At 36.6% G+C, this 23,918-nt stretch overlaps 1 protein-coding gene across 2 annotated transcripts in view; it reads right to left on the bottom strand.

Moving 5' to 3' along the window:
- Positions 1-20,498, bottom strand: part of LOC145450815 (polycystin-1-like) — a 72,587-nt gene extending 52,089 nt beyond the window's left edge. The window contains exons 1-20 of one of the 2 annotated variants that reach the window (XM_080329320.1): positions 19,977-20,498; positions 19,361-19,500; positions 19,112-19,183; positions 17,023-17,091; positions 16,504-16,685; positions 15,673-15,830; positions 12,980-13,084; positions 12,843-12,920; positions 12,140-12,315; positions 11,912-12,069; positions 10,970-11,165; positions 9,014-9,146; positions 7,994-8,087; positions 7,316-7,434; positions 5,973-6,126; positions 3,785-3,912; positions 3,590-3,724; positions 2,957-3,099; positions 2,367-2,532; positions 1,378-1,615 (exon numbers count right to left, since the gene is read on the bottom strand). In XM_080329320.1, coding sequence (XP_080185446.1) covers positions 1,378-1,615; positions 2,367-2,532; positions 2,957-3,099; positions 3,590-3,724; positions 3,785-3,912; positions 5,973-6,126; positions 7,316-7,434; positions 7,994-8,087; positions 9,014-9,146; positions 10,970-11,165; positions 11,912-12,069; positions 12,140-12,315; positions 12,843-12,920; positions 12,980-13,084; positions 15,673-15,830; positions 16,504-16,685; positions 17,023-17,091; positions 19,112-19,183; positions 19,361-19,500; positions 19,977-20,372 — 3,040 coding nt within the window. In that variant the 5' untranslated portion in view covers positions 20,373-20,498. The remainder of the gene's footprint in view (positions 1-1,377; positions 1,616-2,366; positions 2,533-2,956; positions 3,100-3,589; positions 3,725-3,784; positions 3,913-5,972; positions 6,127-7,315; positions 7,435-7,993; positions 8,088-9,013; positions 9,147-10,969; positions 11,166-11,911; positions 12,070-12,139; positions 12,316-12,842; positions 12,921-12,979; positions 13,085-15,672; positions 15,831-16,503; positions 16,686-17,022; positions 17,092-19,111; positions 19,184-19,360; positions 19,501-19,976) is intronic. The other variant, XM_080329321.1, reaches the window with a different exon arrangement.
- Between the last annotated feature and the right edge of the window lie 3,420 nt (positions 20,499-23,918).

Below are 23,918 nucleotides of genomic sequence, written 5' to 3'. Positions count from 1 at the left end.
TACCCCCAAAAAGGTTCCGTAATGTGTTTTGACAAGAGGTTGTGTAAAGTAGACACCGTTGGTACTCAAGTAGAAGTAGAAGTAACGTCATAAATTTGCACTCAAGCACAAGTTAAATTAGCTAATGCACGAAATGAATAAAGTAAGTATTCTATGCCTAGTTTATCCAGAAATAAACTGGAAACTGTTAATAAAAGTAGAATTAATCAAAAATCATAACCACTCGAGTAACTAGTGCAAGTATGCTAATCTTACTCAAGTACTCTGGAAAAGTAGAAGTACTTCGTGACCGACCTGTTTTGGTTTTGATTTTGTAACAAAGTGTGTTAAAACAGGTCAGAAGATGATACACAACACAAAGTGGGTACGCAACCTTTATTTAGCATTTAACGTCATGCTAAACGCAGTCTTGGATAACTAGATCATTTTATTTGTCGAATTAGGCTGATTAGAGTGACATCCCTGGAATATTATTTTTAACTGATTGTGGAATTAGCCAAGTTGTTGTACAGTAGGGGTGTTCAAAAATGACTTTTTTGTTTAAATTCTACTGGCTACTCGATAAAATTGTTAGGTTACCTAATTGAAGTCTGCACACCAAATTTGGTTCAATTCCAATTTTTTATTTATTATAAAAAAATGAAGAAATTTTTTTTCAAAATTTTCTGTTCACCCGATGGAATTGTTAGGTTGTCTATAGAGATAATGCTCACAAAATTTGGCTCAATTCCAACCAGTGAATGCGGAGTTATTGCCGTAAAAAAATTTGGATTTGAATAAAATAGTATTTACGGTGACCAATTCTTTAATTATGTATTATAGATGTGCCCACCGTAAATACAATTTTATTCAAATCTAAATTTTTCGACATCTATAACTCCGCTTCCGCTACTTGGAATTGAACCAAATTTGGCGAACATCGTTTCTGTAGACAACTGAACAATTTCATGGGGTGAACAGAAAATTTTAAGATTTTATTTATTTATTTTTATATCATAAATAAAAAACTTTCTTCTGCTGTAGCGATGCGGCTACTGGTTGGAATTGAACCAAATTTGGTGTGTAGGCTTCAATTAGGTAACCTAACAATTTTATCAAGTAGCCAGTACAATTTGAGAAAAAAGTCATTTTTGAGCACCCTATTGTTCAGACATTTGCTAACGGTAATGAACTCTGATTTGATATGAACCGAACTTGATTTTTTTTGTATTTCATCCTAATTCGGATTTTAAGTCAATTTCCAAGTCTTTGTGAATTCCGTAATTATCATTTTAATGTAATTTGGAAAAAAAACTGTGTAACTATAATTCTAATTTTAATCTACTATGTAAAAGATTATAGTTTCTAGCCATCCAACTGAGGTCTAACGGGAATTACCTTCCCAAACGGTCTCAACATCACTGCCGCCTCCGTTCACTTTCAAAACGATGGTCTTGTTTGGATTGTCCTTAAACTCGATGACCGGATGTCCGTCCGGACCGGTGCCGACTGCTACCGGGTAGAACAGTTCCACGTCGATGATGTTATCTCGAACTTGCACAGTGCAAGTTCCCGGCTCAGACTCTGAAACGTTATTGAATCCGACCACGCTGAAAGTGTAGTTCCCATCCTTGGTCTGAAAAGGCGGAGAAAATTATATTTGTAGATGTAATATCAATATCAAACATCACAAGTTTGCTATTTTCCTAGGATGCCAAAGAAAATATTTAACCTTGGTCATGGTCATGCACTACAGTGATAAAGTAACTAGGGAATACATATATAATTGAATAATATATTCACAATGAAAAAAAAAATGAATATTTTCAGCTGACTTCATATTTAGGCAATACAATTGTTGATATACGATGTTCTCTCCAATTCTCTACTAGTTGCTGACGATTAACCCTGACGATTGTCAGCCGAAAATACTCGGGTGTATTTCAATATGAATATACTAGTCAATTGTATATTGGAGTTCTGTACCTCCAAGAAGCTCTTTATATACATATAACATTTGAAAATGTATTATGTACTTGAATCTAGATAAGGTATTTTTAACCTTTATCAACCTGGCGAACCCTTATACAAATTTGCAAACCTTCGACGAGCCCCGAATTTTCGATTAGTCAAAAAGTACTACTATACTCTCTGAGTACGGTGTAAAGTACTGGTGAACAAAACCATTAAAATATGATCTACACACAAATCGAGATAATTATAATGAATATTTACTATTACGGCAAATCAGTGTAACTTATGCTGTATACTCAGAGAACCCCTGGTTCTCCTGTCCCAGTTAAGAACCACTGATCTAGATGCTGTATGTGTGTGGTTTCTATAAGTAGTGGCAGAATGATGAAACCAGCCCAAAAACCAATACTTACTGCTTCAATGAATGACGTAGTTGGTACTGATCCAGTAGAGGGTGCGCTGTAGTGCATCCTGATATCGCACCATATCGATTCCATCCAGCTAGCGGTAGTAGTGTCCAATGTAGACTTGAGATTAGTCCAGCCATCATTTTGCACAATAAGCACATTTTGGCGCCAGCTGTAATGTAAATAAATGTTGTTTCGTATTCCAATACGAAAAAATATTACCACAAAACCACCTCTATGTAGCATTAGCGATATTTTGCCTTTGGAAAAAGACTTGCTATGAGTTAAAACTAGACGTTTGGACGAACTAGGCTCGTCGAGTGCTAGTTATTCTTCAATTTCACGAAAAAAGGCCTCGTTTATCAAATCAAAACACCATAAGATTGTGATAAAATGGAAAGATACGGGTGTATCGAAACCACTTGGATTATTCTTTTAATTAGACATCCATCTTGGCCCAGAGCATGTAAATAAGAGGCATGGATGAAAAGTGCTAGGTCGATTTATCAGATCGTGGTGCGGTAATGCTGAGTTATTATAAAACTAAATGAGAGCATGTGCTCTGAAACTGGCAATCTTGTAATTACTACCATTACCTGCTCGAGCCGCTGGATTGGCAGAAGATTGGGATCACTTTCATCATTTCGTCATCTTCCTGCATATCAGCCACGCCAGAATGGAGAAACGAAATGCCAATGACGTCGTCAATCTCCAGATTTTCACCTTCCTTGATCAGCAACTGGTAAACCATTGTTCAAAAGTTATTTCAATCTCAAATTCGAACTTGTAAACCAGGAGGTCTCAACCTTGAGGACATTGGCATTTTTCAAGGTGGCCGTAAATAAATTTGAAAAATTATCATCTCTAAATTAACTCCACTATAACAACAGAAATTATTGAAATTTAATAAAAATAGTGGTACAGCAATAAGCTACTTTTTATCTTGAGTGAACGTTCTTCTCTTCACCTCAACACCAGCAATTAAGTCATTGTCAGAGCAAAAATAAGCTCAACCATAACATTAACTGGGTATGTAATGACTAATTAGTATAATGGTACTATCATGTTTATTGTGTGCCGTATTTATATTATTTTATCATTCCAACTACTAGTTACTGTATAAACCAGTTAATTGTTTCAAAAGGTTCAAATATAGGGGGTTATTGATATTAAAATTCAATGGGGACCATTGTGTAAAAAAGGTTGGGAACTCCTGCTGTAAACCATACCTGGTGAATTGAAGTACCGTCCACATAAGCATTAACCGTTTGCTCGGATTCCAGAATATAATCCAGATCGTTAACAGCCGATGGTATGTTGCTGAAGCCGTATTGTTCATACATATTACACGCCTCTTTTATAGACTGAAATATTGTGTATCGATTATTAGTTGCTGTGTAAAAAAATATCCAAATCGTTCTCACTTTGCATGCGTTCTGTTCAATGGGACAGGATTGATTCCCTGCTTGACAATCTGGAATCTTCCTCACGCAGTTTGAAAATTGCTCTGCCGTGCCGCAAGTTGCGAAGGAGTTGTTGATGATTTGACAGCCTATCAAGGAGATTGAACAATTCAGCAATGCATTGAAGCAGTTTTGAATAGTATTCATATTGGAATGAAGCTGAATATTTTCGGCTGACACTCGTCAGGGGTAATCGTCAGCAACTAATAGAGAATTGAACAGATCATTGTAAATCAACAATTGTATCACCAAATCTGATGTCACCAGCATGAAAATTCGAATACAGTCGATGCGAACATACAGTAGTTTTGATTCACTTAGAACGCTGTATGATGGGACTTATTGATTGCATCTGTGATTACCTTCATTAGTAATTCTTGAAATGATGGTTAAAATCCTAGAAAAATTCAGGATACTTTGTAATTACAATCATAAAATGCCTTCAAAATTAGAATTAAGAGACTAATGTGCTTCAAGATCCTCTTGGGGGCACAGAACCTCAACATACAATTGACTTGTATATTCATATTGAAATAAATTTGAATATTTTCGGCCGATACTCGTCAGGTGTAATCGTCAGCAACTAATAGAGAATAGGAAAGAACATTGCATATCAACAATCCTGCAAAAACCAACGTGCTTCATTGTAAGAATATACGCAGTCAAATATACTGGGGCCACTGTGGACGCATATTTCATCTCCATCTATTCATACTTGCTCAATTAGAATGTACTGTATTTGAAACACTACCCAATTTTGATACAGTATGTATCCTATTCAGGATATCTACCATTGATTCACAATGTATTAAGGTGCCGATTATTTCACAGGCTTACAAGTAGATGACGTTGACTATAGGAATAGACAGTTGTTTCAACTTCATTATTCTAGACCAGGGCTGAGAACGAAAGTATGTTTACTCTACTGAAATACAATAGGAAATTCCTTTATAAAAAATTGGCGGCCCCTCCAAATCCTGGACGGACAATGAAGTTTAGTCAGGGAAATATAAATCTTGTTGAATTTCCACGACCACTGTATTCTCTCCATACTAAACAGACTATGTGAAGTGCTTATGAGCTTAAGCCTTGTCATAACAATAGCGATTCGAAATGGGTGTGTTTTCTACTGAAAGCACTTGATTTATTCCGGCTTTTTGTCTCGGGTTACTTGGATTTCGAGTGCTACTTCAAGTTCACCCGAAAGATGTGTTGACCTGGTTATAAAACGTGCGGCATAGATAAGCCAATAAGCCATCGAATGACGTTTGGTATGGAATTTAGTATCTTGATTTTAACTTCCTAACACTCCAATATATGCCCAGATTTTTTGATACCCCAACATAGAAGAGGGTATTTGATTTTTTAAACAGTTGAGTATGATCATAAATTCGATAAATGGTATAATTTGAGGTTCGTGCTCACAAAAAATATTCTTCTGCTGACCAGCATTAGTTACCCCAATAACAATTAATTAACCAGTAAACAGATATTATAAATAGACAATAGAATATTATCACAAGATTGCTTTGTAATGATTTTGGTATTAATTTCTTCGCAGTTTGAACTCAAATTTTTGCACACTCCATGTGGTAAAAAGGCTAAAATCGGTGCACCTTCCCCTAGTGAAACAATTCTACCAAGTATAGCAACAACCCAAGCAATCCCTAGTATCCAAGCGGATCTAACATTTTTCTGTGTTAAATTTCCAAGGACAATAGTTTGGTAGGTGTGAAGTGGTATGTACAACAAGGTACTTGTGGCACGAAAGGTATTGTCTTTTAGCACCTGTGATCTCCGTCATGAAACGTGATACAAGGCGCGCAAGCCAGAGATTGTTCAACAATCTACAATTGCATCATAGGCACACTGCCCCACTCAACATCAAAGAGACGATATCTGTTTTGTAATTGGTGGTATTTGAGATGTATTGTATATAGTAAAGTAGCAGTGAAACTAATAGTATAGGCATAATTTACAATACACATGGCCATACTGTATGAAGTTTTGTACCTCTAACAAGCTCTGATAAATTTGTTCATTGGTAATGTCCCGGCAATATAATCTCTATTTTAAATAGAGTATAGATAATATTGTCACGAAATTATCAAATATTGGTAGTGTACTAAATTTCGAAATAAAGTTTCACCTGCTCTGATACGCAATGATGGGTTTTGACATGTGGGTCGATACACTTGCAGTTTCAGTGTGGAGTTATATGCAGTAGTGGAACCGCCAAATTCCCAGCTCCCAATGACTCCGTTAGCGTGAAGCCAGTAGCCAGGAAACAGCAACGTGTAAACCTGAAATTTAGCGAAACATCACATTTAGGATTTAGAACAGTGGTTCCCAACCTTTTTCGACCCATCGCCCCCTTTTCAAGGTCAACACCGATCATCGCCCCCCAAATTTTGTGCACCGATAATTGGGCATACAGGCTGTAATCACCGGCGGGTTGACTAAAAAAAAAAAAAAAAAAGGTCATCTTTCTCTGCTCAGAGCTGAAAATAACGTTTTTTCTCTCCGAATGGCTAGGTGGATGACTAAAAAAAAAAAAAAAAAAAAAAGGTCAGCCGTTTTGACGCGTCATCGCCCCCCTATCGCCCCCGTCGCCCCCTTTGTCCATTTTCGCCCCCCTATCGCCCCCTTCGTAATTTTCGCCCCCCTAGATCGCCAAATCGCCCCCTGGGGGGCGATATCGCCCACGTTGGGAACCACTGATTTAGAACAAAACATGTTAAGGGTACGAGAGTCAACCATATAGGCATATACATTAGAGTTGTTCAAAAATTTATTCTGGATTCCGGAGATTCACTGATTCAATAGTTACGTTACCTAAAAAAATGCTGCACACCAAATTTGGCTAATTCCAACCAGTAGAAGCCGACGCTGAGCCAATAGAAATTTTTGAATTTATTATATAAAAAAATAGAAAAATAATTTTACAGTGCAAAATCCAAAACTTTCAACTGCAATCACTTCGCTTCTACTGGTTTGTTAAGCATCGTTCTTTTAGACAACTTAACAATTTCATGGGGCTGACAGCAAAATTTGAAATTTATTTTAAATTTTTTATAATAATTTCAAAATTTTCAAGCTCCTATGCATTCAAATCTACCAATGGAATTGGTGCCAAACTTGGTGTGCAATCTGGTGTGGAATCCGGGAAAAAACCTACTGTGCATACTTCTACAAGTGGGGAATGTCTGCTAGGGCCTAGGGACCATTGGTACGTACCAGATATCCACTGGTGTGATAAAAATAAACAATCCTATATATCTAGAGTCCACACATTATATTAAGCAAGGGTTTGGATAGGCCTATAGCTGTAGCTTACATTCTTGACAGCATAAACATAAGCCAGACCAACACTTTTCTTACTCTATGTAACCCAAGCTATGACTCATGAATTTCCAAATGAAACGACCAATAGGAATTCCATTGCTAAGTCAAGACAATAGATCTCGTCACGAAAGCAAATGTTCCCATTACCTTTTGATCAGCTGGTACTGTCGACGATGGAGATTCCGTCACGTTCTTGAGTTGATAAACCGCGTTACTTCCAAACGCTGTGGCTCCGGCAATATAGTGACGAGGTTGCTCAGCATGGTCTAACAAAAACATGATGTTTCTAACAGACTTGGACATTTGGAAAACTAGATGATTCTAATTGTTTAATAACACTTATTCTAATTCCGATCTATTTTGTGAAATGTGCATACTCTAATCTAATTTCTGTTGTTCATGAAAATGTGATAGTGAGAACTTTACAGTATGAAACGACCCAAGCTTTCTGTTCTGACATTTGCCATTCTCATGCTTGCGAGAACAGACTCATATTTAATATGAACTCAATTTGATTTTAGTTGTATTTGTTTTACGAATTGAGTAATTATAATTATAATATATTTGGAAGAAAACTGTGTAGTTGTAATCGTAATTCTAATCTAATTTGGAAAAGAAGTAATTTTCTAATTGTCCAACTGTGGTTCCTAAGCCATGAACGACCTCAATAATGTAGATATATACTAATGACAGTATATTGTAACTTTTTTGTAAAAGACTGATGCACCCCAAATGATTCCTTTTTCTATCCGGTAACTAAGAAAATGTTTAACGTATAACATGATATAAGTCATAATCATAGTCAATGGGTCAAAAATTATATACCTGGGCTCCGATATTGACAAATGTAAGGTAACGGATCTCCACAGGGCATTAAATACCATTTTCCACCATCAGAAGTATTCATCGCAGCACATCTCTGGAGAATGAAAAAGAATATATTTCACTAGTTACGAAGATGAAAGGTGCTAATAGAATATCGTAAGGGCTGACGTTGCAAGTGAGCAGAAAATATAACATACTATCACCGGATTCAAAGTAAAATTATAAATTAAGGTGAAATTATATGACAGATATAAATTGTTGCAAATTTGAAATCACAAGAATTGGTGAAAAATGCATAGAGTATAAGAGTGCAAATTTTGATAGCAAATAGCAAGTGGTCGCTTTAAGAGTACCAAACCTAAGGATATGAATTTTCACGGACACTGTGTAGTGTCATCCAAAATCATTTGAATCAATGGTAGAATGAAATTATTATTTCTACTCTTTCGGATATGTCAATTGCAGTACTGCTGCAATACAAGCGATCGAGGTTTACAGCCTTACTCAGTGGAAAATCGAATATATACCTAATCAGGGCTGTAATCAAGTCACAAGGTTCCGAGTCACAATTTGACTTTTACAGTTTAGACTCGAGTCAAGTCGAGTCATTTTCAATTCACCACCGAGTCAAGTCTGAGTCCAAGTCATAGTGTTCACTGTTCAGTATCCAGTTCAAGCGAGGTTCAATTCAATTCTGTGAAACTCTCGGGTTATGTCAAAAGCATGTGATTCACAATATACGATACACTTTTCTCACTATAAACACGTTTATTCAAACAAATAAAATACAGTAATTGGGCATGAGCCTATTATTCAAATATCTGTTCTGATATACGAGACTTGAATAAGTCATATAGAATGTGTTGAGTCATATGACTTGGTCAAGTCACGCAAATGACTCGAGTACAAGTCGAGTCAATACACAAATTGACTCGAGCGAGTCAATTTCCATTTTTAGGAAAATGACTCGAGTCGAGTCAAATCATGACTCTACTCGAATCCCTAGTTATTATCACTTACGGCAGTTGGATCCGCAAGGTTAGGTTCTCCTTCACCCCAATTGGTGTACATGGTATCCGAAAATGATTCTCCAGTAATCAAAAACATAGTCCCACCGAAATGGTCGTCAAAAACAACTCCGATCCAAAACATTCTAAAATTAGAAATCGGTGAATTTTCAGAAAACAATACACTCATAAAATATGCCATATCGATGCAATTCAAGACAGACGGCATTTGTTAGAACATTTCTCGAAATTGACATCTCGCTCTTGCACGACTGACATTACAAATGGTGCATATCAATGCTACGCTTCACGGTTGGTGGAACTTGAAAACTCAAAAGTACATAAAAGAGGACATTCTTTGACAAGTTCTTGGCGCCTTTATCAAAAAATCTCATAATGTCAATCATGCATTCAACTATATTTAAAACCAAAATTTTTTATTCAACTTGTGTAATTTAGAAAATGCTCCAAAACACTATCAGTAATCCTGAATAATATGGACCATCAAGCATACAAGTGTTGAGGATTAAATTTTAAAGTAAACAGGTCAAATTGTTGAATATTCATTGTTTAGGCCTATTGATTTTGTGTCGTTGTAAAATCTCAGTCTTAAGGTGAGACCAATTCATCGTAAGAACTTCTTGGATGCACAGAACTTTAATGTTATTTCCAATTATCTACTAGTTGCTGACGATTACCCCTGACGAGTGTCAATATTTGAGTGTATTTCAATATAAATGCATTATCAAATTTATTTTGTACAGAAGTAACACCCCTTTACTGACATCACTACTGTTAATAACAAACAAACAGATGTCATTATGTCGATGGGTCCAGTGGTCAAAGTATGTTTTCTCCGTGATCTAGTGTAGTATATGCCCCTCCATAACTAATACCGGTACTATTAGACCACAATGAACTTCTAAAAATACAAATGCTACAGCACAATTAGGAGCAAAATCTCAGGTATTTAAATTGCTGTCAACAGTACTTTAATGTATAGTGAAGTGATGTTCTATTATTATAGTTTAATAGAAGCTGGTGACGTATGAATGTAATCCTATAGTGGCTACAACAGAGATATCTTAACCCTACTTGGGATTTTTGCTACTTCACTGACTGCTTAAATATGGATAAGTGAGAACGGGTTAGGAAATGAAATGTACAGGGTTTGTGTAAGTAATGGATTTGAAGTAGAAAATCAGGGCACTTGATTTATTTCGGAGTGATTGAATTGAAAAGCATCAAATTGAGAGTATTTTTATCAGTACTGCAATTTCTACATAACCTGAATATCTATAACGGTCAATACCTAGTGGGACGGGGCATAACAATAATACCTAATACAATATAACAATAGCTTGTGTTTGAATTCAGGTTTCAGCACAAGTACAAAAATGCAATTGCTGCAAATTACTGCAATTGCTAAGCAACTTATGTAGATTTGTAGAATTTACATGAATATAACCAGACTTGGATAACTAGATAATTCTGAATTGAATTATATATACTTTGCTTCGTATTCATCTATCTATGTATCCGAATAAATTCTCTCTCTCTCTAATTCTAATCTTATTCGTGAAATGTTTCTATGCTCTAATTTTAATGCAAATCTAATTACTAGTTTTTGTGAAAAGATATTTTCCATTTTTAAGCTTATGAGAATTAACTGAACTTGATTTTTGTTGCAATTCTTTCCAATTCAATTGCCAAGTTTCCGCGTAATTCAGTAATTCTAATCTAATTTAGAAGAAATTTCATCTTTAATTCTAATGTTAGTCTAATCTGGAAAAAAACTATGTAGCTATAATTCTAATTCTAATCAATCTTGGAAAAGCTGAAAATTTTCTAGTTGTCCATCATTAAAAATATCTGCATTCCACAGTTGATATTAACACTCTATTACCATAAAATCGCAAGTAAAGCGTGTCAAGCTACAATGGTAACGCAAACATCATAAATAACTTACTCTTCGCCAGTAGATTGCAGCACATTATCCATCACAAAACTGGTGACCTGATCATCGTCAATCCTGGCCAGTAATCCATTCCCTGTTTCGCAGCTGGTTTTGGCCGCCACCAAGTCCAACTTATCCGAAGGGTCGGAGAAATACGCCACACGCTTCGAATCGAAGAAATGCGATCCACTTCTCTTGAAAGTATCATCTGAATAACAAGTGGATGACGGCGATGAAAAATCAATTTACAAATAATTATGAGGATATAAAAATTATTGCAATATGAATATATTGTTCAATTGTATATTGAAAAGGAAGGACGTAGTTTATTTTCGTCCTCGATGTTTTTGCGGCATATACACCGGCTCATGATACACATAAACACGATCTGTGCATATGCATACCATGAGTGCACGATGTGCATATGCCGCTGGACAAGGAAAGTGCAGATATAGCCTTGTAGGGCTTTTTAAGTCATACACCACTCCTCCATGCTATCCCAGTAATGCATGAGCGCCAAGCAGGGAAGTCGTGGATTCCAGTGTTACTAATCAGGTCTTTGGTCTGACCCAGCAAGGGATCGAACCCACGACCTACCGATCAAGAAGCCGGACGCTTCACCATTACGCTATCTTGTCGGCAAGTTCTGTACCTCCAAAAATCTTTTCTAACAATTTCGTGTAAGGGATAGAATAAGAAGCCAAGAGTAATCATAAATCGTTAACTGGTCACAATGAAATGAGTGAGTTAACTACTGGAGCAATTTACAGCCAATATGGAGCAGGTTTGGAGACTAGAAAATTTCCAATTAGATTAGAATCAGTAATTATTCACCAGTAATCATTATTTAGATTACTACTAGACAGCTAGAATTATTTAATTCTCCAAGCTTCATAAGAAGTGAAAAAAATCACACAACAAAACTGCTCAATGTAGTAAAGAAATGTTACTAACCGTATGTTGTGGTTCCGTTGAATGTGTATGCCCATTCCAATCTCGGACTCCCACCATTTTTCACGTCGACGGTAACAGGCAAGTCATCATTCAGTTCAATATATTCCGGGCAGTGCAAGGTCACTTTTGTTATCGCCTGTTCTACGGTGATCGGGTATCTAAATATAACATCACATATCTTGAGTATATCAATAATAACTATTTATTCCCTCTATCTATACGACTTACGTGAAGGACTGCACAATTACCCCGGAAGTCACAGATACGGACACAAAGTACGTCCCAGCGAGTGCGTACTTGTGCGTAACCTCCGATTTTTTGGTCTGTACTAAAGCAGTTGTGTCGTTGAAATCCCAGAGGTACTCCACATCCACATTCATATCAGGAATCACACCCAACTTCACCTAAAACGAAAGTGGCACATATGAGTCCAGGATGGAATCATCGCAAACCAGGGTTGTGATAGCTATAGTCATGACTCGACTCGATTTGAAATTCGTTGACTCGACTTGACTCAAATCATTTTCTTGTTAATGAAAATCCACTCGACTCGTCTAGAGTCAATTTGTGTATTGACACAACTCGAGTCAAAACTCTATGACTGGAACTCGACCCTCTACTCACTAACTTGGACTGGGACTTGACTCGATGGTGAATTGAAAATAACTCGACTTGACTCGAGTCAAAACTATAAAAGTGAGATTGACTTGTGGGTCGGAACCTTGTGACTTGGTTACAACCCTGGTCGAGTCATAGGCAATGACTCGAGTACAAGCCAAGTCCTTGCACTAATTGACTCGAGTCAAGTCATTTGCCATTTTTTAGAAAATTACTTGAGTCAAGTCGAGCCCATGGAAAATTTCGACGCAAGTCATTACAACCGTGGTTCAAATGAAAGTTGACCTATTCCCATTAAACGTTAGATACTCACAGCTTCATACTGAGAATAAGTCCTGATTCCGCTGAACTTTGGATCAATGTATGCCGACACCATCGGATCAGCCACGACCTAAAAGCAGAAAAATGAAAAGGCTATCCCTACAAAGAAAGAATAGTGTGCTAACGAACCTGTCTACCGCATGCAGTGGCAGGTGAAGGCTGTTGACAAACTCCAATGCATTCGGCGGTTACAGCTGAGCCAGTATCACCAGACGAACAAAGACAAAATCCTCCCTGAAATACAATGATATAATAAAGAAGACTAGTTTGTAGCTTGCAAGTCGAGTGATGTGAGGCCAAGACAAGTTCAACGTAAAGAGTACCCGGTATGGGAATTCTCAGTAATTAGGTGACATCAAGGTTTTGTGGTGATGTCAGAAACAGAACGGTAGCATCCAGTGTTGCCAATTTAGCGATTTTCGCGCTAGATCTAGCGATTTTTCATCCGGTTTAGCGCCATAAAATATGGATCTAGCGCCTAGCGCTAAATCTAGCGATTTTTGAAAAAGTATTTAGCGATTATTTAGCGCTTTTTTACCGTAAATAACCAATAAAGATCAGTTCTGGCTGACGACTGCATTGGCTATATACCAGTCACCGGAGTGAGGACTCAGATGATATGTGATTGTAGATTACTAACATACGGATATATAGTAGACACGCAACTCCTGGCGGTTACGCATGGGCAAATAGTGTGTCTTCTTGCTGAGTAATCTAAAAGTAGCGTAATTGGCAGTGCTACATCTGGTGACCTGAGCGCTGAAATTTTATATAATTGGCCATGATCGAAGGATATTGACGCAGTGATTTCGAAAATACAAATAATATCTCGTCCGGACAATGGAACCATGCACGCAACACAATGAACATAACGATGACCAATTTCGTCCAGCCATTGGTCCGATCCATGCCGATTTTCAGACTTTGGGGGCTGTTTTGAGGTCGTTCCATTGTCTTGACAAAAATATAATTCGTATTGTCGAAATCAGTGTGACACTAACTTTCGTCTAAGACCAGATTAATTACATTTCATAACCCGGGTTGGTCCTGATTATTTTCTTAAGGTCTCTACTTATTGTGGCTGGCAAACCCGGTTCAAGTCGTGTTGTGTCGGGTCAAGTCACATGTCGTGTACACGTGTGTCAAGTCACATGTCGTGTTCAAGTACTCCAACACAGTTTAGAGAAGAAGTCGAGCGCATTTCCACGGTACATCGCATCACGTATTCACGGACGCATTGAGCAAGGGACGCTTATATAGTGAGCGGTTATGCCTGCAAAGTGCAAACCTGGTCAGTGGACTCGTTTAGCGATCATTGCGCAAAGCGATCTGCTTTATCGAAATGCACTGCACGTTTTGTCCCGCTTAGAGATGACTATTACGTATTATGAACTAGAAATTTGATAAGTGACTTTGGTCCCAGACGAGTAAAGTATAGCTGAGAAGAATGTATTGATATAATGGTTCAATTTAACACCTTTAGCAATTAATGCAGATTTAGCGCTATTTTTTAGCGCTTTTTTCTCAATATTTAGCGATATCTAGCGATTTTCGACACCAGTTTTAGCGATTTTCTTCCATCCGGAGTTGGCAACACTGGTAGCATCTTGTCACAACCACGTAACATGTCAGAGACATGAGGCATCCAAATCAAATATATTTACCAGGAATGTTGACATCTACCACCAAAGTAACCTTTCCGTGACACAGCTAATCAAAATGTAAAAATCAAATTGTATAGAAACGCTGACAAGAATAATAGTTCAGGAGACCCAGGCAGACTTTTGGACAAATCGATAATTTTAGTTGTCTAACAACACTAATTATAGCGAAACGCCAGTAATCTAATTCTATCTAATTTCTTAAATGTTTCTTTGCTCTAATTCTAATTCTAACATAATTTGTGAAATGTTTCTATGATCCAATTTTAATTTTAATGTAATTTCTGGTTATACCGAAAATGTTACGGGAGAACAGTATAGTACAAATCGGGCCAAGTTTGCCATTCCAATGTTTGTGAGAAGGAGCTCTGATTTGAAATGAACAGTAATTCTAATTATAATATAATTTGGAGAAACCTATGTAGCAATAATTCTAATTTTATTCTAATTTGGAGGGAACACTGTGTAGTGTGTAGTTACTAACTGTCATTCATACTGCAGTATAATTTGAAAAAAATGTATAGGTATAATTCTAATTCTAACCCAGGTCTGATTTCAAAGACTACTCCAAGTCATTTCGGCGTGACGGCACCTTTTTATCTTTTCATTGCATCGCAATCTGGTGATGTCTTTGAAAGGATAAAAAATTATTAATAATAAACTGAACTGAATAACTGTGCCTGAAATATTGTAGTTTTGCACTCGATAACTCAGGCCCAATAATATTATTTTCAAAGTAATTTCACACTTTCCCAAAAAACTGTTGATTTTCAGCAATAGCGTGAAATAGCCGGTAACACCATTACAACATTATCACAAAACAGGGAAAATAGCTGGTTCGTGGTACAGAACTTGAATATAGCTTTCAATACAACATCCATTGTAGCAGTATATTTATTAAACTCGAAGACTTTTCGGGTGCCTCTTTTCAAGAGTTATCGGCACACTGAAGGGATTTAAACAGATTTAAAAGCAAACAGGGAAAGGACGTAGTATATTTTTGTCCTTGATGTTTTTTTGCGACATATGCACCGACTCATGATACACATACACACGATCTGTGGATATGCATACCACGAGTGCATGATGTGCATATGCCGCTGGACAAGGAAGTGCAGATGTAGCCTTTACATTACATCAATAAAATGTAGTTAAACTTACAACAGTGTTGATAACGGCGTGGACGTATCCATGACTGTAGCAATCTTCCCGACAAGATGTTTCATTTGTAATATCCAACTCGAGATTTGTGTATTCCCATAAAATTACAGTGTTGTTGTCTCCTTCGGATCTGCCCATACAGGACACATAGGACGTGGCTGCAAGACACGAAATATCATGAATTTTTGTATCATCACTTTTTCAAGATATATATGATTATCATGTACGAGCTGGTTAGCAAATATGCTAGCATTGCAGTATTAGTATTACTGAAGCAATATCGAAAAAGGTTGTACACGATAAAACATCCGACATATTTCAATCCGTTTTCCAAGAAAAGAAATTATCCATTGTTCTACCAATACATAACAAAAGACTAAATCATTAGATTTGTGGGAAGTAGAATACCAGGGACAATACAACATTGACAATGCAATTTTTTTTAAATAATCTCAATCAGGACACTACACAAATTAAACTCAGAGAAATCACTATAAGTAATTTACATAGCAGTGCTATATAGCGTGTATGTTTAACTGAATGAAGTAGCTTACGCACATGGTATTTAATAGCCATGATGAGCATCTAAAGAGAGTTTGCACACTGGATTACCCAGCATAATAAAAGTCGGTATAATCTCATGAGCAGTTTACTTCATTGGATTACATGATCATGACATAAGAGCTAAAATTCACCCAAATATTCTCAGCATTTTAGGGGTTTCAAGATAGGATTGCATTACAATTTGTAAATAGTGTGCTTTGAAAACTGTCTGTAGGCTTTAACCAAGCACAAATAGAATCAATGTATGGATTAATTGTAATGTCTTACCGCATTTCACAGTAGATAGGTTCGCAGTTTTGATATTTTGATCTTTAAGAACAGACGGAGTGCCGCACAATACATGTTCCGCATCAGCTACAGTGAGACCAATTGTACCATCGGAGCCATTCAACAACATCTGTAACCATTCTATCTGACAGCTACACGTCCAGTTGTTGTAGCCGAGTGATCTGGATATATTTTGAAAACTTAACCACTGGCAAATGTTAATGAATAAAACTACAACACAATGCTTCAAATCTTTCAGCTTAGCAAATAATGGCCTTGACTCCATCATCATGTTAGTTATATATGGGTAATATGTATATACCGACTTATACCGTATATAACTTTGATACATATAAATACAGCTGAATTAAATGGGATATATGGAATAGATCACACTAAACATACTAAATACTACATTCTATGCACTCTAGCAGTAGACTAATACTGATTTCAAGTGACGCTACCACCAAAAGCTTCACTACAGAAGAAATGTTACAAGCCACTACGAAAACGTCTTACATGTTGACGGGATTGACCAAATTGAGTTCTTCTTTAGCAATATTTGATATGTTATTACGATCCAAATACCTGAATAAATATTACATGCAACTTTGTACCGTTACACTAGTCACTATTACAAGATTCATATGTGTGAATTTGGAAGAGAATTATTCAATGAAATGAGCATAGATATAGCATCACTAGAAATATTCAATGATATGTATATTTTATCCAGTAGATATCATAATAGAAAGATCTTTTACATGCTGGTAATGAAATTATTGATAACCTGAACTGAACGAGTTACGTATGTATTAGACTTGAAAGTTACAGTACTTGTTTACACCCAATAAAATACCTACTATCTAGTTCCCTTGATGGGCCAGACGCAGGGGTTTAAAGGATTATCTATCGTAAACAGAATTATAGGTGTGTTCAAACCATGGAAATATTTCATTAAACACACCCGGATATTATAACATACGGTATGGTTAATCCTGTAGTGTGCCGGTATATAGTTCTAAACGTTAGTAAAAACATATGTTAGTTTTTTAAATGTCTAGACATACAGCATGCCAATAAACACATCCGAATTTATTGTCACAGGGATTTTTAGGTAGTAGCAGTAGGTACTACAGTAGGCAAATTTGGATCAGATGAAGCCAGATTAAATAAAGCGGTCACAAAAAATATAACATTAGGATGTAACATGGCAATGAGCCTTTCCAATGGAAGCGAACGGCATATGACCTAATCGTTCATTTACTTCCTTAGTCCATTGGTCATGATTCTCAGGAATAATTACTCTGGTTTGCATGCAGCCTTGCAAAATACTTCAGTGCACTGTATTACCGGTATGGGCTATGTACAAGATACATGTGTGTGCTGTGCACTGCACCATTTTACGTGATTGCTATTGTCACTACAATTCCATGTATGTAATTGAGGGTATGCAATGGGTAATTTCAGGATTGCCCTTTTGTATGGGGATTATAGATAATCCACTATCCAACACTGTAGGGATATCAAAAGTCTGGTATTCCATGAATCATGAATACTATATATTACAGTCCATTGTCATCGATTTCATTGTGATAGATGTTAAGATGTTGAAGATGGTTAATTATACATCATGATTCCCATATTGGGTACATAATGGAAGTTATTTCAATTTAATTGACAACAAGCATTCTTCACATAGTTTAAGCTGAATTTTAGACATATTTGCATATGACATATAGTTTATGCATTAATTATGTCAGTGAATGTGTGAGGTCAATAGGCCTAAGTCTCATAAATTCACTTTAGCACTGATTTCAAAGTTACAGCATACAGTAACAGCATGCTATGCATAAAATAAACAATTTGACATTTGATAGTGTATATTTTGATCCTAGAATAAATCACATGCATGAAACTGTGTTAAAATTCCAGATTACAAAATTCTTCATTTGGCGCAAATGTTGTGATATAACAGCAGGGAAATTGGTCTTATGATTGCTTGTAAGTGCGTAAACATAACTGGGCGATACTGTCTTGAGAAAAGAAGCTTTTGTGTGACACACAATAGGAGGGTATGTATTGTTTGTGGCATAGATTACCTCCAGCAAAGATGATGTTTCATCGTGCTGAATAATGACGTATATATGATAATATCTGGAACTTTGTTCAAAATCAATTTCTTATTCCATCTCTACATTGGATTGTTGTGATAATTTATGAATAAAAGTAGAGTTATGAAATGATGCATGAATTTAAATCAATTTTATGCAATAGTTATCACAGGTTTAACTAGTTGAAATATTAGTGTAGAAACCTACAAACTCAATGATGTACATGCTAATATTGTGTGAATAAAGGAACGGTTGGTCCATCTCAGGGTAACTGTTAATACTTCATAGGCCCACTCAATAGTCAACCTTCATTTATACCTAGTCTAGTTTTCCCCATGTATGTGTATGTCAATTCTTGAAGGAGATATCATCCAATTGAGAAGCATTCGACCGTAAATTCTCAAAATACTTATTCTAGTTTTGTGAAAATATTCACAAGAGATACAAGATAAGACAGCACAATAACGCTATAAAACGGGCTTTAGAATACTCACAGCTCATTCAACTGCGCAAAATCTATGAGGTATCCAGACGGAATGGCTTTGAGATTGTTACTGGATAGATTCCTAAAAATAAAGGACACAAGTGTTACATATATAATTTACATTTACTGTAACATTTATGGATGAATAATAGCACATCCTTGTAGAAATATGTTAACAAATGTTCTTCTTGGATGGTCATGCACTCCTGCTGATATAGGAAGCACCAGTTTGAAATGTGTAACATTATATCAAACTTACAGCTTGTTCACTAGTGGATCAATATCTGTTGATGCGGGTAGCTTTTGTAATTTTCCGCCACAGTCAACATAACACTGGTTAATTGGGCTGGTGCAGTCACAATCGGAAGGGCATTTCGTACAAGCAGCATCAGTAAAAGCCTGCAAAATAAAAGTGCTGGAATAATTTGTTGAATAGGAATGTAAACTGCACACAATTTATCCTCCTAGCAGACCATTGTCCAATAGGCTAAGTAGGCTACGGCAAAAGATGATTTTGATACATAATATCAAAATTAAAATATTCTTGATTCATCGATGATTTTTCATGGACCAAGAAGACAAACTGTGCAAGTTAATGAATTATTTTTAAAAATGACAAAGAATATGACATGATTAGCATTACACAACATTACAAAACAGAAGTTGTGATTAATTCAGCCAAACTCTTTCCTCCCCTCACATAGTATCAAAATCTTGCGATTAATAAAGTTATAATAACATTACCAAAGAAGCTATGCACAGATATATCCAAACCATATTATTCATTCAACAACTTGCAGAAATTTCAAGTTATGCACTATGTTCTTTTCAACCAGTATTGTATACATATATATGTGAAACTTGGGTATATTCACCTGGCTCCACAACAGTAATGAAGAATAGAGCAGGTAGATAAAAACACAGTTTAGCAGCCTGTTGTGTTTTGAAGACCAAGCTTTACCGATTCTGGACTTGACACAGTTTTCAGGAATACACAGTGCATTACGATAGCCTCGTTTCAAGGCTAAGTCCCTTGTACAACACAGTGGGTGTCTCCGGCGTACATGTTTCGAGCAGTATGTGTATTCCATTCGCCTGCGCTTGGCGATATCCATTCTGCTGTGATCATATCCTGAATCGAAGCCCTGAAGCGCGTCGGAATGTGATTCAGAATCGTTGGATTTCAGCGACGAATCTGGTTTTATGCTTCCAGAAGGTTTCACTGAATGGAGCATATCTCTTCGTCTATTCTTCGACTGATAAGCATTCATTGGTGGATTCGCATGTGGTCGTGTTGCAAATTCAAATAACTATCCGTTCGAATACATAATTGGAGCCATCATAACCATTCAACACCTTTTCATAATAACTATAAGATAACAAGTAAATATTACAAGTAGAATATACATCAAAAATACAACAAAGCAAATTAAATAACATAATGAAAACAAAACTGCAGAGTTGTAACCAAGTCACAAGGTTCCGAGTCACAAGTCAATCTTACTGTTATAGTTTCGACTCAAGTCAAGTTGAGTCATTTTCAATTTACCACCAACTCCAAGTCAGGGTGCAAAGATTCAAACCTAAGATGTAGTGTATAGAAAGTGTTCAGAATTTAAGATTTCAAATCATAGTATTTACGGTGGGTAGTTCTTATAAATAATTTGAAAGTAATGTAAAAGAACTTGCCACGGTAAATACTATTTTTTCCAGATCCAAGATTTTGTACTCCTATAACTTTGCTTCTGCGGGTTGGAATTGAACCAAATTTGTTGTGCATCGTTTTTCAGACAACATAACAACGTAAAATTTGAAAAAAATTATATATCATTGCTAAATGAATACAAAACTTTTTTCTCTTATAGCAATGCATCTGGAATCGAACCAAAATTTGTGTGCAGCGTTTTTTTAGGTAACCTTCAAGTAGCCAGGAAAATTTGAAAAAAAAGTTATTTTTGGACAGCCCTGGTGTTCAGTCTCATGTTCAAGTCACGTTCAAGTGATTTTTTACAACTCTTGTTGGGAGAAACAAATCCATCACATTCATAATATAGCCTACCCATTTGTCTCACTCTTAGCCAAAAATAGTCCGTGAAGAAGTACTTCTACCGTGTAAAATCACTCAAGTATGTTTTGGATGTTTTTGCACTACTTCCTCAAGTGGTTATGACTTGTGACTAAGTTCTACTTCAATTTTAGTTTTTTAGACTTAGAATACTTTCTTTTTTACTTACTTGAAAATGAGTACTTCTACTTGTACTTGAGTATGAATTTACATCGTTACTTCTACTTCTACTTTGTAGACAGCAATGACTTCTTTTACCACCTCTACTCTTAACAGGCTTATTCAAACAGATAAAAATAGCTTCTGGCTCGATTTGCCTCGAGTTATGCACAATAACTCGAGTATCCAACTAGTCTAGCCAATACACAAAGTGAGTCATATCGAGTCGAGTCATTTCTATATTTAAGAATACTACTCAAGTCAAGTCCAGTCACCGAATATTGCAACTCTGGTCATTACAACCCTGAACAAGAGCATAGCCTAAGCCACTATTTATATCAGTCTAAAATCAGAAAGAACAATTCAATCAATTATCGTAGATTACTGAAATATTTTTGGGCATTGGCCTTCACTTTAAAACTCACTTTAAAATAAATATATCACACATTGCATTTGTTGCATTGCATTGTATTGCATTGCAGCACCCACAAGATCAAGATCAGATAATGTCCTACAAGGGCATGGTTGGGTGATCAATAGGACTGCGAGAAATTGCGATAAAAATTGAGATTATTATTCCCATGTAAGGTGACTCGACCCGAATTAATCATGACGCATTATAGTGATAAAATCATGAAAATCAATCAAGTTTGAGCGGATGGTCAGTAAACGATACTGAGCGATACCAATCCATATTGTCACAGTTCTACGTTTAGAAATATAGCCATAGTGGCTATAAGGCAGTACATTCAGATAGGTCACTGCATCTAACATAATTGGGAATGAAATTTATATAATTGCACAATGCATTTGCTCTTAGCGCGGTTCTGCCAACGCGCATATAGGCAGTATTACCGTAAACAACAACTTGGCATGACTCGCTTGTACGACCTATAAAGCATGTTCATTGTTCATTGGAGCTACAAATATGAGTTCGCTTACGAACCAGAATCAGTCGCAATTTGATCGCTCCAAATCACCATATTTCAACTAGCCCGTGACCGCATGCATTATGCGGGCTATTCCCGCGAGTCCTTATACAAGTGAACCGATCAATTTTGCTAGCATACGAGTATTGTTGAAAGATATTTCAATGAAGATCATTTCATATTTTTCACTGAATGTATAGAAGTATACACATAACACAATATACTCGTGCTTCTATTTATTATGTTTGCACGGCGTGAGTTCAGACTTTACCAAATCATTTCGGGTCTGCACTATCTTTTTTCATTTATCGCAATCTTGTTGTGATTATATGTGATAATAATGTTAAAAGACAAGCAAACGAGTAGAGGTACAGCAAAATAAGATATTGTAAAAGCGCGACATCAGTTTCAACTACCATAAATTAGCAGTTTCAGTTCCGCGTAGCCTAAGCTCCATTAGAAAAGTAGGCCTATAGCCCTAGTGCTATAATCGAGCGCGTACTGTCGTAAATGCATATCGCAGTCGCATTCACGTCTACCGCAGAATATCGATCGGATGCTTGTGATAATGTATTCAAAATAACCCTTGATAAGCCCCAGTTCACACGAAGATCTTTCTGACTACAGCAGCATACGCTAACCGACGAAGTTACCAGGAAAAATCACAGCCTGAGATCGGCCTCCTCGTCCGATCTATCACTCCACTTGATACACGCGATCAATGTAATGTAGTATAAACAAATACGATCTTCAACCATTCGCAATGGTCTAATTTTTCAATCAATAAACCTGATTGATTGAACACTGAATCGGCTGTAGTTTGCGCTCTATCGCGAACGGTATAATCGTAAAACCAGATAAACCGTAACCAGACAGCGTTCCTAGCTCGAACATGTCGATTCCTCGCGCTATTTCCAGACACCCGTACGATTCACTTGCCTTCTCTACGTTTGCTGGAGATTGGGTGAAATGGTACTTGACTGGTTTTGATTCATATTACAAGAGGGTTTTAAACAAAGGCTTATCGAATGACTACTACCACCTTGCGTAACGAAATCGGCCCGACATAATTACTTCTGTCGAATTAAAATTTGGTATGATTTTGTGAATCAGTAGTAAGCAATAATAATTATAAATAATAATCAACTCTCATTTATACCATTATATTCACAGCGGATCGGTGCTCACTATCCAGACTTGCAATGGTTTCGCTGACGTTTTACGCTATGGGTGCAATCTATGTCGCACTGTCGCAGCTTTACTCGGTTACCCGGGCTTGGTTCAATCAATCGATCAATCAATCAATCAGGTTAAAATTAATATTTTCATCGTTTCAAAACATCACAAGACTGCGATACAATGAAAAGATAGGAAGGTGTCGAAACAACTTGGAGTAGCCTTTAAGATCAGACACCCACCTTAGCCTCCCTAGGCGAAGTAAATAAGAGGCATGCACAGTTGCACACTGAATGAAAAGTAATGCAGAGAATATAATACGCAAACGACAAAAAGAGGTGGCATGTGGCGGAGGGCGAGGCCGATGTTACGTCGTGGTCCTGTAATCCTGAAATAGCCGGGGTTCTTCGACACGGTTGTGAGGGTTCGGGACTTATCTCTTATTACATGTACTGGGTTCTGTAACAAATTCCAAACTATTTACTGGC

This window comes from Botryllus schlosseri, chromosome 11, assembly GCF_051294905.1.
Source record: "Botryllus schlosseri isolate E-star chromosome 11, Bs_hap1, whole genome shotgun sequence".
NCBI lineage: Eukaryota > Metazoa > Chordata > Ascidiacea > Stolidobranchia > Styelidae > Botryllus > Botryllus schlosseri.
Note: the sequence above shows the minus strand (reverse complement) of the source record. Positions and strands in the feature narration are given on the sequence as shown.